The 19,137-nt window shown below is 43.1% G+C and overlaps 1 protein-coding gene across 1 annotated transcript; it reads left to right on the top strand.

The window, feature by feature from the left end:
* The first annotated feature begins 3,664 nt into the window (after window positions 1-3,664).
* Window positions 3,665-18,477, top strand: FLVCR1 (FLVCR choline and heme transporter 1). The gene is made up of 10 exons (XM_076334544.1): window positions 3,665-4,333; window positions 7,641-7,785; window positions 8,320-8,460; window positions 8,777-8,844; window positions 9,096-9,199; window positions 10,381-10,491; window positions 11,565-11,670; window positions 11,891-12,002; window positions 12,688-12,755; window positions 14,187-18,477. Exons 1-10 carry the CDS (start codon window positions 3,665-3,667, stop codon window positions 14,247-14,249), a joined length of 1,587 nt encoding a protein of 528 aa, XP_076190659.1. The 3' UTR covers window positions 14,250-18,477.
* Window positions 18,478-19,137: the final 660 nt, after the last annotated feature.

Consider the following 19,137-nt stretch of genomic DNA (forward strand, 5'->3'; position numbering starts at 1 on the left):
GGCTCAAGTTTTACAAAGATGGATTGACTTGTGGGGTTTTTTTTGGGGGTGGCTTAGATACCGTTTTGAGGTTTGGAAGAAGGACATAACTAGAAATTGATACCACTGAAATAATCCAGCTAGGAGTGTCAGAAAGCTAATTACACCCTGAAAGCAGCACTCTATAGCTGGGTTTCCTTTATTTTGTGAAATGCCCTGGACTGAAGCAAAAAGGCACCTTCTGAGCCATTTTTTTGTACAAAGATGGCATTATCTGCAAGATAAAATTAAAGTTTGGAAATAGTTATGAAAATACATTGTTCTACAGAAGGAACAATAACACCACTACATTTCTAATTGCTTTTTAACTTTCTTCAGCCTGAGAATTTGAGTGCTTGGCCTCTGCCTGACTTCTGAAATTTGGGCACAAGAAAATAATTGCTGTGGAGTAAATTAGTATCAGCTACTTCCCAGTGACTGCCTGATACATAAGATGTATTTTAGCCTTTTCACAGCATTCAGGAAAACAACTTTGTTAACGTTTGGGTATAAATGAACAATTTCTGGCTCTATCACTAATAGGAATATTCAGGAGAGCCTAAATTTTCAGTTAGAGGTAGATTGAAAAAGGATAGCAGCAGTTTTAAGCTAAACTTGTGCTGTAAACCTTGACATCAGTATTCTGTTTTTAGCTTAATAAATTGTCCATGAAATGTAGAAATCCAAGGACGCGCTTTTTAAGTGAACTCCTGCAATGGATGTTTCTTATGGGATAACTTTATCTTGCTGGGCAACTACGTTCTTGGCACTGCTTCTCATACAAATGGGTGTAAATCAGAAGTAATGGTTGTGAAGCCTCTGAAATACAGCGGTGTAAAAAGTCAGGGGATGAGTATCAAAGCTTTGCCTTGATGCTGTCCATTTGGTTTGCCTTTTCCTTTCTTTTTTAGGAAGGTACTTCTGGAGATAAACGTCCCCAAAGACGGAACTGTATTGACTATACCTCATCAAAATCAACCTGGTTTTATTTCACCAAGATCAGTGCAGCTGTAGCAAAGGTGGATTTGGCTTCGTGTTGATCTGTTATAAATAAACTTACTTCTTTCTGGAAAAAGTCTCCTCTCCTTATGGGAGGTAGCTTTCATCCAGGTGCTGCTTCCACTGCCAGGCTTAGCCTCTTTTTCTCTACAGTTCCCTGATGTCTAGTTATTTCTTCCCTGCAGGATCCCTGTGCAGGAAGCAGATGATGCTCTGTGTGCTGAACTGTAAGGCGGATAGAGGAGACGATGCTCTGTGGGCGCTGTGGCAGTGAAACCCCAGGCGTGCCGGCCATTCTAGAGTGGTCTGAATTAGAACCTTTCCCTGAGGGTATTAGCTGGCACAGCTCTGCCTGCTGCACGGAGCCAAGGGTGTAACAGTAGGAAAAGGAAGAATGAGGGAAGAACAAAGCCTGTTTTCCTCTGTCGTTAAGAAGTAAATGTTATCTTTGGATGGACTTTGAAGTCATCCAAAATTCAGCAGGGGTGGGGGTGGGGTGGGAAATGTTAAATGAAATCAGCTGTAGATTAATGTTTACACCTTCTTCCAAAAGAACAAGAGTTGTTTAGGATGCTAACGCCACATCTATATGACTCAACCAAAGTGGCACGGTCCTTTCCCTGGCCCCAAGGCCAACCCACAGCCTGTGCCAGGGATTGCTGTAGCAGTTCAGCAGTGTGGACGACTGGGTCCCAGTGACCACGAACGGGACCCAGAGAAAGCGTAGATGTAGTCTCAGGTGTGTTTTCAGCATATTTCTACCAATGTGTAACACGGACATACGTTCCTGAAGTGAAAGCCGGCTATTCTGTTGCTTTGATAATGTTTGTTTCAGTTCCCACTACACTTCTTCCTCTTGAAGTCCTGTTTTAAAAAAAGCTTCATTGCTACAGCACGTAGCACTTGAACTGTGAAGTAAGGCAGAGGAATTCAGAAGAATTTACCCAGCATCTGATCTTACACAGGAAAACTAAAAATAAATCGGGCTTTTTCTTGGTATGAATGAAAGAGGCAAGAGGGGCCTGAATCTGACATAGGTAACTTCATTTTTAAAAAGCAGGTTTCTAACACACACCTGTGATCTGCAAATTCAGGATTCACTTCCAGTAGTCTCTAAAAATCCATGGTGCCTGCCATCATCACTACCGTTGCTCAGCTAAGTGCTCAGGGAAAGCAAACATAGCCAAATTAATATTTTGAAGCATGTGTTCGTATTATTATTCATGCTGTAAATAAGATCAGGAACTGTGGCTTACATAGATCACCTGATCTTGAGTAACATACCAACTCATAATTAGTGAGGGAACTTAAGACTGATGGCTAAGCGCATCTACCACACAGACACAGATCTGATTAGGCTCTGACATATCTGTGAACAATGCACGGTGTGTTATTTGCAGAACACACGCCAAATGATTTCCCACAAAAGCCAGTAAAATACTTCTAACGTCGTTAACAAACTTAAATATTTCTGTATTTTCCTAATGCTCTTTGGAGAACAATCTGGGTTTTTATTAGGGTACGGTGCCAGCAGCGGCAGAATTACAAACCGTGACAGGGGCTGCCAGACACTGCTCCTGTGCAGACATCTACCGAGCAGGGTTTGAGGGAAGATTGCTTACTGAAGTGGTATCTAACCGCCTCCGCACGTGAGCCAGAGGGCCAGTTTTCTGGGGTATGTGTCAAATCAAATTTCAGAGGTTGAGTGGAAACGAGGAATGTTTTGCCTGCGGCTCTGCAGGCAACGAAGGGCTAGGGTGGATGCACGCGCCCCTTGACGCACCCGTCCTGGTCACCCTCCGCCGCAATTTGGGCCTCCGTCTCTGCCCGCCCGTCTCCTGTCACCAGTACATTTCTCCGCACCAAATCTTCTTATCGCAGGGGAAGGCCAGCGATTAACGCGCAGGGAGCGGTGTGGCCTGCGTGTCCGTGGCACAGACGGCGCAGCAGCCGATGCCGCCCGCCCAACCGGAGGTGGGCGAGGGACGAGCTGCCAAGCGTAGGTCTGTGACCGCTCAGCCTTGCCTGCGCAGGACACACCGGCCAAGAAAGCAATTACAGGAGTGATTCTGCTGCTCCTTCCTCAGGGATGTCGTGGGGATTGTTTACATCATTCCCGTCTCCGTATGGTTCTCAGTCACCCGCACGGACAGCCTTTATAGGTTCAGTTTAAAAGACTGGGGGGGGGTGGGGTGCAGAGAGAGAGAAAGAGAGAGAGAGAGAGAGAGAGTACACACACCCACACCCCCACACCCACACCCCCACACCCACACCCCCACACCCACACACACACACACACACCCCCCACACCCCCCCCCCCCCCCCCCCCCAACGGCTTCGCAGCGATCAGGGCTGCAGCAACAGCCTTTCAAACCCACCCTCGGCCATTTCAGTGCCGCCCCGCCCGACGAGACCCCCGCCATTCGCCGGGACCGCCTCCCGCTCCGCCCCGCCGGGCCGGGCCGCGGGGGCCCGGCCCCGGGGTGTGGGCGGCCGGGGCGGGGCGGTGGCGGCGTGGTCTCGGCGGCAGCGGCGGAGCCGGAGCCAGAGCCGGAGCCAGAGCCGGAGCCGGGTGACCTTGGCAGGCAGAGCCGGGCTGCGCCCGCCGCCGCTACTACCGGCGAAGCTGGGTGGGGAGACGGCCGAGATGGTGGAGGACGGCGGCGAGGAGGAGGCGGAGGGGGAGAGCGGGGAGATGCCGGCGGCCGCCGCCGCCGTGCCCCGCCTGCAGCGTTGCAACGGCTTCCTCCCCGGCAAGGAGGCAGAGGACGGCGGGCGGGCGGCCCCGGCGGGCGGCGGGGAGCGGGCGGCGGCGGCGGAGACGGAGACGGAGACCGAGGCCGAGGCCATGCTGTCGGCGGGCGGCGGCCGGGTGGAGACGCGCCTGTCGCGGCGGCGGTTGGCGGTGCTGGCCGTCTTCAGCTGCTACTCGCTGGTGAACGCTTTCCAGTGGATCCAGTACAGCATCCTCAGCAACGTCTTCGCCGGCTTCTACGGCGTCTCCTTCACGCAGATAGACTGGCTCTCCATGGTCTACATGGTGGCCTACGTGCCGCTGATCCTGCCCGCCACCTGGCTGCTGGACGCCCGTGGCCTGCGCCTCACCGCCCTGCTGGGCGCCGGCCTCAACGACCTGGGCGCCTGGCTCAAGTGTGCCAGCCTGGCCCCCGACCGGTACCCCCTCACCCTGGCGGCCCAGGCCGTCTGCGCCGTCGCCCAGGTCTTCATCCTGGGGCTGCCCTCACGCATCGCCTCCGTCTGGTTCGGCCCCACCGAGGTCTCCACCGCCTGCGCCGTGGCCGTGCTGGGCAACCAGGTAGGGGCGACGGGCGGAGGGGGGCAAGGGAGGCTTTGGAGAAGTGAGCTTCCTTAGAGTTTGGCGTGGCATCGATTTAAAAATAAGTCGTTTAAGTGGGAAAAACCATTCTCCAGGAAATGGTTACGGGGCAGCATTGGAGAGAGGAAAAGTGGGGGAGCGGGGGCAAGCGCGGAGGTGATGTTACACCCCACCCTCCCTGGCCTTGATTTGCAGGACCCTGGCTGTATGGCAGTGTGTAGCAGCTTGCACGCTTCTGTCAGCTGCCTGAAGTACATCAGTCAAGACCCTTTGCAGAAGTTGTCATGCTCCGCTTTCTCTTCCTCTTGCATTTGGCATCATTCATGTGACTGAATCCACACCCAGCTGGAGGGGGGGGTGAAGTACCTGAACTTTCATGGAGAGCCCCAGTGCCAACATATATTAGTTCCTGCTATCTAAAATACGGCCTCGAATTGCTAAGTGCCAGTAGTCAATGCCCTGCTGTCTCATGAAGTTTTCTGTAATGCTGTGATAGTTTGCGTCACTGTGGGGAGCGATAACTGAGTCTCAGATTTCCTTGAGCTCCCTGGTCCTGGCTGGTTTCAGAGAGCTGGAACAGGCATATCTGAAAGTACGGGTGAAGATATGATGCTGATGGGTTTTTCTTTTTCTTCCCATAGCCTTGTTCTCGCCCCTTGCCACTGTCCCTGCTTTTCTGTGGCAACAAAATGTTAAGATTCCCATCAGCATCACTGGTGCAGGCTGAGGTCATAGGTACAGTTTGATTAAGGTAATGGGGGATTTTTTTTTTCCTCGTGCAAGTCTAATGATTTTATGTTTGTGCACTTTGGATTATTACAGCGATAATATTAGTGTTACATATTTACAGTTAGGGTTGCTCATTAGCTCATACCTGGCTGTTTCCAGTTTTCCCAATGCTTTTCCAAAACAATTTTTTTTTGCATTGAAGTCTTCCAGTGGACAAGTCAACTGTCCCTTTTGGACTGAAGACTTTGGGGGTTGTTGGTCGGTTGTTTTAGCAGTTTAGCAAAAATTTTGCATCTGCGTCCCAGAATCAGGTTAAAGGTTTCTCTGGCAGCTAAATTTCCACTCTTCCTGACATGCACCAGTCCTCCCAGTAGCAAGGAGTTACTGGGGTTTCAGTTCTACAGTACAGTGCCAAGGATCCAGCTGGGAGTCTGAAACCGATGCTTTGCTCGGATGCTGAGATGTGGGGGCTGAAGTGGTGCGGGAGAGGAGCAGGAGCGCAGGGATGGGCGGACAGGCACCACGAGAAAGATGGACAAGGAAAACGGGAGCAGAGGTGTGAACAAAATAAACCTTAGTTATTCTGGGTTCTGGCGTATTCCCTCCAGAAGCTAGGGCTGATCTTAGTGTGGTGACGTGTTTGATGGCCCTCTGCCAGGGAAACACCTGTGAAACGCACTGACAGTGTGTTTCGGCTCCCTCTGGCAGTCCTGCGCAAAGGGTAATGGCTTATTCTGCAGCTATGTCGTACCCTGCTAACTCAGAGCTGTGTGCTACACAAGTCTTAAGATCCCAGTCCTGCTTGTGACCCATGAAGACTGATACGGTGTCAAACAATAGAATTTCTCTGTCCTCAGTTTTTGCTTTCTTAAAAGTAACCTCTCAAAAGCTAGATTGAAGGAGTAGTGAAATGACAAATTAGGCACTCGAAGTTAGAAGTAATGTTGTCTGTATATCCCAATGCAGTTCACTTCTGCATACGCATTACGATACAGTCTCACTGTACCTGTTTAATTCCACGAGGTGAACTATGTAACAGAATCGGGTTGCTGTAACCAACTGGGCTGTTGGTCATCTGATTTCTTATCAGATACTTTACATCGCTTCAGAGCTACAGCAAACGGGGCTGGGACCGCAGGCAGGGGAGGGACAGAGTAGTTATGAAAAATCAGATTGCACCCATTATCTCTTGAAATGTGTTTTAGCTGCAAATGATCAGCAAATCACTGGGAATGCGGCGATGTACCTGTCAAGGGTTGTTAGGAGTGGCAGATTTCCACAAATATTTAGCATCTTAAACTGGGCACACCGGACTCATTGGAACTCTGGATCCTTCTGGCCTTAACCTCTCTAGGTGTAAAAGGTGAAAAATGGTATCACTTGACTTTCTTGGAATATTGTGGGTACTGTACTGTCTCACATTGGGGGAGGAAAAAACATACCTTAAGAAAAAGAGTAATTGTGTACTCAGTTCATGTTTGTAGGGTTAATATACTGGAGGGTGAGGATAAAAAGAGACGAATTCTTCAGGTGAGCACTGGATACTGTGTAAATCTGATGGTCTGTGGGGGGAAAAAAAGGCGGCAGCAAAACCCTCATCGGGCATATGCACAAAGGGCACTTTGTAAGCACATTGACACACCTTTAGTTTGAGTACTTTCTGAGTGTTGGACTTGCTCCTCTAACAGTCTTTGGTGCTCTTTTTTTATTTTTTTACCTGAAATAGATGCAGCGTTTTTTAGTTTAAAAAAAAAAAAGTTCTAACACTTTAAAATGCAGTTTAGTTTTGGAGAGGCAGCAGAGGGAAATTGGAGAGTAGTCCAAGACTGTTGTTCCTTCATGTTTTAAAATGCTTTATGTATATATACCCAAAATTTCAGTCCTTGTTTTTTCTCTTTTTAATACAAAATCAGTTGCTACATTGGAATTGACTCCAGATACAAACCCACTACTATTTTATTTTGTGATTTTTTTTTTCTTTATTTCCTTAGCAATAATTGCAGATGTAGGTTTTGGGTTTGTGTTCTTAATAAGGATGCTCCTTTTCTCTTGCTCTTCTCTGCTCTATCGGTTCTGCAATAAACCTTGCATGTCAGTCTTTGTTACTGTAGTGGCAGGATGGTGGAGCGTTTTGATCGAGAAAAAGAGAAGAGCGTTTCTACAAGAGTAGCTGGAGTCTTCTGTCATCTCTAGGCTTTCAGTTGCAGGATGACTGATACGAATTTATGTGCATGCACAGTATTTTCCTGTGAAAGATTCTTCTGCAGAAAAACTTCCTTAATGCTTAGTTGTTAAATGTGCTATATACTGGGTGTAGTATTGTAGTTTAATTTAGAAATGAAAAGGTTAAAACCTGAGTTGTGGAAGACCTGATTGTGAAATGTCATTGAGAGCAAATGGCTCAGAAATATGGTACTAAAAGAACACTTTTCCTTCATAGTTTTATTAACGCTTATTATGATACAAATTCTGAATTCTACCTGGTAAGGCTTTTCACTTCTGTTAATTTTTATGTTCACAAGGAAATGATTTTTGGTTTTCTTTTCTTGCCTTACAGCTTGGCACTGCAATTGGCTTTTTGTTGCCACCTGTTTTGGTTCCAAATACACCTAACGATATTGAGCTAATGGCACATAACATCAGCATCATGTTCTACGGAACAGCTATAGTGTCCACGCTTTTGTTCTTCTTAACAGGAGTTGGTAAGTGTTCCCTTCTTGTAATTTAAATGGTGACCATAGGGAGTGTTTACAACATCTCGCTTAAAGCATCTGACTTTGCTCAAAGTAGCTGAGGTCACATTTTCTCCAGTTGGCTTGTGTTCATTTACCTGTTGTGCCAGGGTTAAGCGACAACCAGTTTATTGTATGTTGTGCTTCACACGGGGTGACCTTTCAGAATATTTAGTTCAGTTAGGCTTTTTGCTACAAGGACACTATGATGTAATGTGAATTCTCTCTGTTAATCTTACAATTCAGATACAAAGGTCTAGACACATTGCTACCAACATATGGTCAAAGACAGACTTCATCTGCAATCAGATGTGAGCAAATAATTAGCACATCCTTTGTGGCTGTGACTTGATTCTTCCATGAGAAAATCTAGAATGTTTTTTTTCATGGAAGTGTTAAAAACCACAAGTTAATCTCCTGAAATTCATCAAACTGAAACACTGCAAAAAGAAAAAACAGTCTGGTAAAGACAAATCAAAATTGTTCCTTCTTCTTTTTCCCCAGTGTTTGAAGAAAAGCCCAAATACCCTCCTAGTCACTCTCAGGCAGTCCTGCAAACTGTGCCTCCCGAGGATTACTCCTACAAGCAGTCGATTATTAACTTGTTCAAAAATATTCCATTTGTACTTCTGCTGATCAGTTACGGTAGGTGGTGCTGTCTGGCTCTAGCCTGGCAGAACAGTTCAAATGTGTGCCGAAAGCACGTTGAGTTTTGGTGGTGGTGGTGGTTTTTTATGGGGGAGGGAGTGTCAAACTTTCACTTGCTCAGCAGCCAGTGCTGGAAAACTCAGCAGGATTCAAAATACCATTTGTAGGTCTGGTGAAGAGATTTTACCTGGCAGATAGAAGGTTTTGCCTCTGATGTGAGTCTTAAATATCAGAAGGTTAACTCTTTAGGGTAGCAGATCTGTGTGGCTACACCTGGAATGACTGAAGCTTTTCTTTTGGTACTGCACTGCAGGTATTATGACTGGGGCATTTTATTCTGTCTCCACGTTATTAAACCAGATGATAGTAACTCATTATGAGGTAAGTTTCTTGGATCTTCTTTGTATTTTTTTTTTTTACTGTACATTTGCAGAGGTGATGTTTATTATTATGTAGGTGCTATGTGTGCTCAGACGTTTGGTTTCCTTTATGCCCTCCCTACAGTTTCTTGCACCATACAGCTATGGGAGTCATAGGAATGTTTATTTGCGCTTATGACTGCCAAGAGGTCTGAACTTGACTCTGAGTGGAAGCAAGTTATTAATGAGCACCATATAAATATTTGTTGAAAGGGAGAAGAAGTGAACGCTGGGAGAATTGGCTTGACACTGGTGGTGGCAGGAATGGTGGGTTCGATTATTTGTGGTTTGTGGCTGGATTACACTAAAACATACAAGTAAGTGTGGGTAGGCATGTATGGGGTTAGGGGTAGGAGAGCGGTGCAATTGCATTAGAAAAATACTGCAACGTAAGGACTGAAGTGAACTGATGATAAAATGCAGTTCATCTCTGATCTTTTAGCGGCCTTGATGGAGACTAGTTTCTGAGGCTACAGCAAAAGCTTGAGACTCTTACTCGTTCTTGGCCAAAAGAAATGAGAGAGGAGAACGCAAAGATGCAAAGAGGTTTTCCATCTACTCTTGTCTCTTCAGGAGTGTAAAGCTAACAAGGAAAGTACTGTATGTCCTACATACAGTGGCCAGGTGGCCCAGTGCGCTCCTTCTCCTAGGAACACATAAAGGCTCAAAACCTACTCGGCATTGTTTTGTAAAATGGACAGTTGATGGATTTTTTTTTTTTTTTAAATGCTACTCCTGGTCCTATTAGTAAGCATAACATTTGCTTTAATTCAGGGGATGACCATGGAGCAGAACTCTGTTCTGGGGTAGGAGCTCCTGGGTCCATCACCCATGGTGTGGTGCCCCTCAGGAGTGGGCAGTGTCCTGGAGCACTGCTTGCGGTGGAGTAGTTCTCCCCTGTGACTCTTAGTACATTATGTGCAAGAGCTCTAGAAACCTAATGGATGTTAATGCTGTAGATTTGTTTTGTTTCTGCATGTGTTTTGGCTTATTTATAAGTGACATGTGCTTTAATATTTTGGATGACATCCCTTATTCCAGATTTAAAATAAATAGAACATTGTAATGAGATTTGTTTGACTTGCCTCTTAGGCTGACTTTTATCGCTAACAGTGTTCAATTTGGCTGCTCATGTATTGTATAATGGGCAGCGCTGCAGAATGGCCGAGAGGTACAACATAGCAGAGAACTAAAATAGTCTTAAGGTAATAGTATCTGCTGTGATTGTCCTCTCTTTGAGAGTCTGAGTAAGTCTCTTTAGCCTTGAGTGAAGCAGCCATATAACCAAGGCAGTAAAGAGTTCAGGGAGGGATACGTTCTCATTGCATGATATGTTTGAGTCAGAATTACGTGAAGCAAATTTTATAGCTGTAGAATGTCAGTTATTAGAGAGTAAGTAATGTTTATGTTACTCTTCCATGCTTCAGCAATGTGCTATGACCTTCTGTTAACAATGTTTGTTTGTTTGTTTATTTATTTATTTTTGGTTGGGTTGCAGGCAAACTACTTTGATTGTTTACATTCTCTCTTTCATTGGATTGCTGGTATTTACTTTCACCCTGGACCTCGGATACCTTATAGTAGTGTTCGTGACTGGAGGAGTACTTGGGTGAGCAATTAAAGAGGTCTAGAAGACTTACTGCAGTTCTGTTCAGAAACAATACTTAACTGTTTTAACTAAATGCTTCTACTGTATATTCTGTCGCCATGCTCTCAGCCTATGCCTGTAGCTCACAGTACAGATACGGTTTACTAGGGTTTCACCTTCTGTTACATCAGAATAAATCTAAAGTAACTCACTTTTCAGTGAATTTCATTTAACACTTTTATGGACCTAACAGAAGTCTGTATGTGGCCAATTTGTTTGGTTCCGACTCAAAAAGCTGTCTGCGGTAAAGTTGAATCTTTTTGTTGACCACTGGGTAAGTGATTAGAGTTTAACTGAGCAAATTTAGGAAGACTGGCTTCTGTGCATTTTTATTAACCTGTATCTTGATAGCCCAAGCAACGTGCTGGGTGCTTTGTTCGCTCAGAAGAGCATGAGCATTTCTCATAGATACATAATCTAAAAGCCCCAAAAGGCGCTGAGGGAATAGTGCTGTATCCAGACATGGCAGTCAAGGTAGAGCCAGAAGTGTCTTGCGAGTTTCAGTTTGAAAACCAATCAACCAACCTCAACTGCATGAAGCCCCTGCTCGTCCTGTCACCTGTTGGTCCCCTCAGCTTCTTCCACAGCAGCTTCTAGCAGACAGTCCAGTGTCCAGCCTCACTCCCTACTGATGGTCTCCTTTTGTCCTCCAGCATGGATGTTTGGGCTGATCAAATGATGATGTTTGTGTATGTCTTTCATTTGAAAGTAGTTGGCTTCAATTACGGAGTGGCTTGTGGACTAGTCAGAGAAGGTTGTTTCGTATGTATGGAGTGGAGTGCTGGTGGTTATGGGAAACGGGACAAATACGTTAAAACGTCTTTGTCCTAAAAAGAGAGATGTATGGCTAAAACTGTTGGATGAGGTCGGGGGAATGAAGCAGGCAAAGCAAGTATTGAATCATGTTAGGTCTTGAAAACAGACAGTTCGGAATACCAGCTAATTCGTAATACCATGTGTTTATGTTTGATTTTCTTAGCTGTAGTAATAGATGAAGGCCACACCTGTCATCCTCTTACTCTCCTCTTCAACAGGTTCTTCATGACTGGCTATCTCCCACTTGGGTTTGAATTTGCTGTGGAAATTACATACCCAGAGTCTGAAGGCACTTCCTCAGGTCTCCTTAATGCATCAGCACAGGTTATATCATTTTATTTCCTCAAGTGAAGTAATGTTCAGGAAGGTCACTCTGCTCAAATCTAAGAAGGCTTTCTTAGACTGGGCTGCTAAGTCTCTTTTGTGTTGCTGTAGTCTTTAATTTTTTAAATTTCGTTTCTATAAGATGTGACCTGAAACTTTGCAAGGTAAAGTGATGACTCTTTTCTATGTGATCCTGATGAAGTGACTTGTTTGTTTATAGATATTTGGAATTGTCTTTACACTTGTTCAAGGAAAACTCACAACAAACTACAGTCCTCGTGCAGGAAACCTCTTTCTTTGTGCTTGGATTTTTGTGGGCATTATCTTAACAGGTAATTAATCGGAAATGTAAGTAATGATTTCTCTTTAATGTAAAGATGTGGAGGTTTTTTTGAGATAGTGAATTTCTGGGTAGTTTTTAGATGTCTTGGACATCTAGAATTTAAATATCTGGCTTCCTGTCTGGACTGACAGAAGTTTTAAGTGCAGGGTTTGGTCGTCGTGTGTGTGTGTGTCGCACCCCCCACTTTGTTTTTCACTTTACTTGCTGTGCGCACACCCTTTGTTTTAAGGATAATGTTGCTCATATATGGACAGCCATCTGTCACCTGTTTCTTGAGTCATGTCTTAAATTTGAGGCAGATGTCTATCTCCAGAGTAGAATAGTAAATGTAAACAAATACATAAATGGAGACAGTTTGTAGTTTTCCAAATGCAAGAAACTGCTGATGTATTCCTGAACTGTACCAGTGACTTAGACACGCTGGTACTTACAAATGTCCTGAAAGTTCTAAAACCATCAAGCTTTGCTTTAATTACTCATGGTTTAAAAGCTTTTATTGTCACTTTCTGCGTGTGCTGTGTGAGGAGCAAGTTCAAATTGCAAGAGAGTGAATACAGGTATTTTGCATATGTGCTGAAAGCAGCTTCCGTGTGCTTGGACTGTATAAACATTTCCCTAGAAATGCATGTCATTGCAAAGTTGTGAACGTGCTTTCTCTTTATTTTTTGTTTCAGCCTTAATAAAATCAGATTTGCGAAGACACAATGTGAATTCAGGGATTATGAATTTGGATGTTAAAGCTGTAAGTGGTGACTCTTTTTTTTTTTACCGTGATTGTATTACTGTACTTGAATGGTTGGCTTCTATTGGCATAATATTAACAGCAAAAGAGTAATTGACAAAAATTTATAATATGACTGTTTCCATGCTATTTTGGAACAACAGAGCCACATGGGATGCTGCCCTCAGATACCTGTTTCTCCCCTTAGCTCCCGTGAAAAAACCTAAAAGACCACCTGCTTTCAGATTTTCCTGAATTTTAAGTTGCTAATATTAATCTCTGATTTTATTGCTTAAATCTTGCTTTTTTCATATTTGCAGGTAGCATTGTAAATTGTGAAGCCTTCTTGTGTATTGGGTTAGGAGGCTGTGCTATAGACTACGTGTTTTATTTAAAATACCTGCAGTTCCTTTAAGTGAAGTCAGTGTCTGATGAGCAGAAGTCATGCTGCAGTTTCTATACCGTGCTGCATGAAGAGCTGGCTCTGTTCTTCTGCTGAGCACCCTCTCAATTTAAATGAAGAGCGAGCATAGCACTTTCTGCTGTTCAGGAGGTCGCAAGACCATGTTTCAGCAGCTTTGCCAAATTATCACAGTTACTAGTAGAAATAAGGCTGTTACTGGAAACTTTTTTTTCAGTGCTGTGGGTTTTCTGATCATTTGGATCTAGATAATGAAACAGCTTTTTGGAGTCAGATATTGCAAGATCCTCTGTCACGCTTCTTTTTATGTGTAGGTGTCTTGCATGTATAGCAGCTTTTGATCATCTGCGATCAGGTGCAGACTGTTAGTGTCTGCATAAGGTTGAGAAAAAACTTCCAGGCCGGTGCTATGTGTGCTAACTTGAACCTGAAGCCTGTGCAGCTGTGTGCGCACAGTATGGCATCCTGTGGGTTTATCAGCCTGGGTCAGGGCTATCTCGGGGGTGTACATGCTGACTATAGGCAGTGATCCATGACTTGTCTGTTTTCTGTTATCACCTTGTTAATTAGCCTAGATTGTCACACAACTTCATTTATATTAGCCAGGATATAAAAAAAGCCTGGAGTCCTTGCTCCGATATTGCTATAAATAATTGAGAACTGCCTGTGTTAATAAGGTACAATAACACTTTGATACCAAACCTTGATCATCAAGATTCTACCGTGTTTAAATGTAATGGAGAAAAAACCTGAAAGTTAATCTCCATGTGATAAATATCTATGTGCAGTAAACGTATACTTTAGAGTTATACTAAGAAACTCAGTTCTGTGGATGGTGGGTTTTTTTTTCATTACAGAGAGAAGGGAAAATAGGGCTTTCTATAAATGCCTAATTTGGCTAATTAACTACATATACTACTGGAGTCTAACCTAATAATTACCCAAGAATACTGAGGCTGGGAATAGCTTCTGCTGAATAACAGCTTATTTCCTGCTTTTTTTTTTCCCCCTCTCCCCCCCCCCGCCTCCAGGTACCAGTTGACAGTCCTGTAGAACCTGAAAGTACTACATTAAAAATTCAGTCGGCTTTATAAAGCTGAAAGAAGGTGACTTAGAAATGCACAAGTTTGGTTGGATACTGAACAATATTAATTGGTGTAATCACTGGATTTGTGTGTATGAGTAGTAAAATGTGTTTGGTGATATTGCTGATAGTTGTGTGGTGGAAACTATGAAGATGCTCAGTTCATTTTGCCCAAGACGCAAACAATTTGCCTTTGTATGGAATATTTATTCTAACAGTTTTCAAGTTTTGCAGTTTCATTAGTGGAGAACTGTGTGAATACTCTCCACGCTAGGGAGACATGTACATTCAGGATGCATACTTGAAAAAATCTGGAATTCTGAAGTACAGTCGTCATGATCAGAAGTATCTAATCTTCTTTTCTTATTCAGTCTTTGCTAGTGCATTTGAAAAGTCAGAGAGTAGGTAGCTGCACAGCTGGAGGATGTTCACAAGTTCCTTTTTTTAAATGTATCTGTATTTTTAATATAAGCCAACGGTTCCCTCTGGGAAACTGTCTATAGCACAATACTGAAAACAAGAGATGACTGCAAATGTGTGTGTTTCATACTGGCATCTGACTTTTTTTTTGCCTTGAAACTTCTCGATAGATATCAGAAGGCAGATAAGAGAAAACACTGTCTTATAGATTCACTGTAACATTTCTGGGGAGATTTAAAAAGTTTCCCACTAGATCAATTGAAGAAAAAAGATTCCTTATTAAATATAGTAAAAAGGAGGAGAAAGGCCTTTGATATCTCCACTGTGAAGTATTTGTAGGCAATGGAATGCTACCACGCAGGTTGCCTCCACAGAATATTTCGAGTGCTTTCTCAGTTAAAGTGAGAGGAGTATGTGTTTACAAAGAGCTGGTGCCTTTACTTTGTAAAGAAGATCCTTGCCTCATCTTGAGTTTAATCAGTGCTGCTGAAGAAATTCCACTTTGTGTGTTAAACCTCCTCTGAATATTTGTGGAGTACCAGAAAATGTGTTCTGTCCTTTTTTGCAATTATTTCTCTGCGTTATGAATTGTAGCATTTGTCTCATGAAGTTTTTGTGCTCGTGTAACTTAAATCATGTCTTTCACAGTTTGTTAAAAGCTGTAAGGGTGAGTGAAAGGAAAATAGTGATGTTTCACTTTGATGAAATATTTGCCATTTATATCATGCTTCTTAGCTACAAAAGGAGCAGATTTCATTAACGCTCACCTTGTGTTACTACATTTATCTGAACTTGGGATGTGGATTTCTCACTGCGGTGCTTCTGAAAGTATTCTCCTTTACCTTGTGCTCTACCTACACACCTACAGAATTGATAGTACTACAGTAATACTGAGGCCCTACTATTACTGAAGAAGTCAGACCCGAGTTAGACTTTTTGCAAACATTTAAGCTTTAGCAGTCTTTAAGCTGAGTCTGCACGTTTAGTGCCACCAGTGATGCCGTCTCTTTGAGTTCCCACAGATGTAGTGCCATCCAGAAGGTGGAATCCTACTCAGTTTTCCACAGATTGTTACAGTTGGGTATGGGGAACTTTTTAACTCCAAGATAGTCTTTCAGTATGATAAGCAGCACTAAATGCTTTTCTTCTTCTTCTTTCACTGTAGATTTAGAGAATCCTTTTATATAAAAAGGACCCTGTAAACTTAGCTTTCTAGACTTAGCCTCTAAACTTGATGATCTTGCTTTAACATTTTGTATGATAAATGCTTCAGACATGGGAAGACTGAACGGCAATGTACAAACCAGAATAAGCAAGGCATGCTTGGAACACTCGCCTTTCCAAAAAGGGTCCGTGTCTCTTTGCCAGGTCCAGTGCTAGAGAGAAAATAGGCACACCTTGCTGCTCCTGGAGAGGCGAGCTCTACGAGAAGAGTCTTCTGGTGAGGTAGCTGAATATAGGAAAAGTAACTCATAGATATTCAAACAGGAGGCAAGAGTATAGGAGTGGAAGTAGAGATGTTTTCACTATGTCAGTTCTTTACGTTTAATGACTTGCCGTGATATAAGCTGCCCCATCAAGGGATGTACATGTTTTCAGCCTGAGTGAGCAAAGTGAAAGTTCCTGCCTTTTGATATCTGTGGGTGGCTTTTCCCTTTGGAAAAATGATAATAATGTGTGCCAAAATATATACGTTCTTCCACAAGGTACAGATTCAGTAAATATTTGTGTTCATGGCCCATGGTTGCTTTGTACTTCCGCTGTTGCAAAATCTTAACAAGATAATATCTTTGCCGTTTTGGAGAAGTGTTTTCAAATGTCCAATAGAAAGTCTTTGGCAGTATCTGGAACGCTTTCTGAAATGTCCAGCACACACTGTTCAAATTCAAAGATTGAGCTTTTTTATTCCTTTTTAAAATTTATTTTTTAATTCTTTTCCTCACTACTAGTTTCCCCTTTCTTTAGTTATGTTCAGCTGATTATTGAAAAAAAATATTGTAGCCCTTCTGGCTCCTTGTGTTTTTTTTATCTTCTGCCAAATTACTTGCCTACCCTCTGAAAAGGTCCAAACAAGATTTTGGCATGCTAGAAACCCTGCTGGGTCCCTGAAAAGAAAATATTCCTAATAATGAAGGCTTATTTACATCCTGGATTTAATACTCCCCCTCTAAAAGGAGCTTGAAAGTTGGAAACCTGTGAGCTATTTCCACGCAACGATAAAGTATTTAAATAAAAGGCTCAGCAGCAAAATAAAGGGCAAATAAAGAACAAATCAGTATTTTATGCAATAATCTTACCATCTGTCAAGGTAACTGAGGTTCTAGCTCATGGCAGAAAAAAGTTTGGGGTAGTTGGGGCTTTGGTCTTTCTGCTTTTAACTTTTGTTTTTAAACAACATCCACCCAATCAAACATCCATCTGGAATTAGAAAGAGGGTTTCTGATTCTCTTAGCCTTGAGATTCTGGCTCAGCCCTCCAGTAAGGGTAGAGGTGGGGGCTAAAAATCGTAACTGCTTAAAGAGGTAATCGTTTAATGAATGGAATTACATTTCAACTATGAGAGGATGGAGTGGGAAACCAAGTGAGGAGAGGCATCCCAATCCCATGCATCAGCTCTTGCTTTTCAATATGCTTTTCTTTTAATTGCTTCGAGAGAACTCTGGAGGATGCAAGAGAACTCATGTAATGGTGAGCATAAGCAAGGGGGCTGCCCCAAGTTCCCAGGCGCCCACCAGGGCGTGTAACAAGATTCAGAGATTAGCCTTTAAAATAACGATCTATCTTTGTTTCTTCCAGACCATGTTAAACTTTTGCTAACTTCAGTGGAAGAGCCCCAGAGAACGTTGACCCATTTTTGTTTAGGATTCCTAACATGGCCTTAAACCCCTCGTTTCTGTTGGCTGGGTGTGACAATGTCAGACCTGTAAGGCATAGTCTGGAATTGCTGCAATCAGGAGCTTTCTTCTTCAGCTTGGTAGAAAAGTCCTTCAGAGCATTTATTTTGTACATGGGTGCTTGTCTTTTAATAACATCTCTTTCTGTTGCTGAATGCTCACGTTTTACGAGGAGGAAAGAACAAGGGAGGAAGTGGGGAGAATACATATGAATCATTTCGGGTTAATAGGGCTTTCCTAACTTCATCCTCTTGGTCATCTCTTTTGTTCAAGACAGTCTGTTTCAGAGACAATCACTGGAGTGTGCAATTAGAGCTGCCAGCCCGTGTTGCCTAATGAAAAAATGCTTTTTGAGAAATCTTTGGACTATCTTGTGCATCTACAACCAAGTGAAATTGGGTTAAGCTATAAGCATTTATTGCTTTCATTTTCCATTCTGTGAACTCACGAGTTTTCCTGCATGAATGGGAACATGTGACCTTTTCGGTTGCTGCCTTTCAATATGTGTATGTACCACCTTCTTAAGTGTTTTAGGCTAATAATGATTCATAGACCACAAGCTAAGTTAATTGTATCCCATGTGATTTCCCCCCGCCACCATTTTGTCTGAAGTCTGTGAAGAGGGAAGAGTGATGTTAATGCATGAACTAGAATGAATTAAGCAAAAAACACTCCTAAGAGAAATGTATTTCCATGTAAGACCCATCTTATTTACTGTTCATGTCTTTGTTCTTCTCATGAAGGTAGCAAAGATTTTTGCTGTAATACTTTGTTTTTGTTAGTGTCCCATTCTTTGTTTCAAGAGAAAATTAAAAGTTCCTTATGAATATTCTCTGACTGCAATATTGTACATATGTGTATATGTGGGTGGCATCACTCCTTACCATTATATGTTATTAATAAAGTGTATAATGTGTAACTTGATTGGAGCCAAGACTACAATTTTTGACAGCTACTGATACAGCTGATGGCCAAAAAATGGTTCATTTTTTTCCTTAAAAGCTGCCACTTAATGTAGGAAAATCTTGTAAGTGGATGATGTACTGTCATTAATAAACATGCATGCACACATATATGCAGAGTGCATGTATGCAGGGTATATAAATGTATTATACACAAGAGTATTGGCTTACAAAGAAATTCTCTCAGGGCATGGAATTAAAGTATTAGCATCAGTAGTTGAGTTGCACTGCTCTAGCACAGTGATTTCTCCTCCTTTGCTTTGGAAAAGGTCTGTGAGGAAAAGAAAGTGCAGTTAACACCTAAAGCAGAGCAGTTCAGTGTCATCTCCTTAAGGGTAGTGCAAATATTATTTTAATAAAGCACCCAGCTGGTAGTGCAAATATTATTTTAATAAAGCACCCAGCTGGTAGAGAGATTATCTGGGGAGAGAGGGTAGAATAACTTCTTAGAGAGGGTAGAGTGAGACATTGCATTCAGTTATGGCCCAGCTTTCATTTCTGAAACCAGAGTTGTCTTCAGCGGGAGCACAGTAGGACCCCTGTGAACACCCTGCAAGGGTTCTCTCGCTTATGCTCGGGCGTTTAGTGTTGATCCCCAGCACATCAGCTGTGAGCCAGGTAA

This window comes from Aptenodytes patagonicus, chromosome 3, assembly GCF_965638725.1.
Source record: "Aptenodytes patagonicus chromosome 3, bAptPat1.pri.cur, whole genome shotgun sequence".
Lineage (NCBI taxonomy): Eukaryota > Metazoa > Chordata > Aves > Sphenisciformes > Spheniscidae > Aptenodytes > Aptenodytes patagonicus.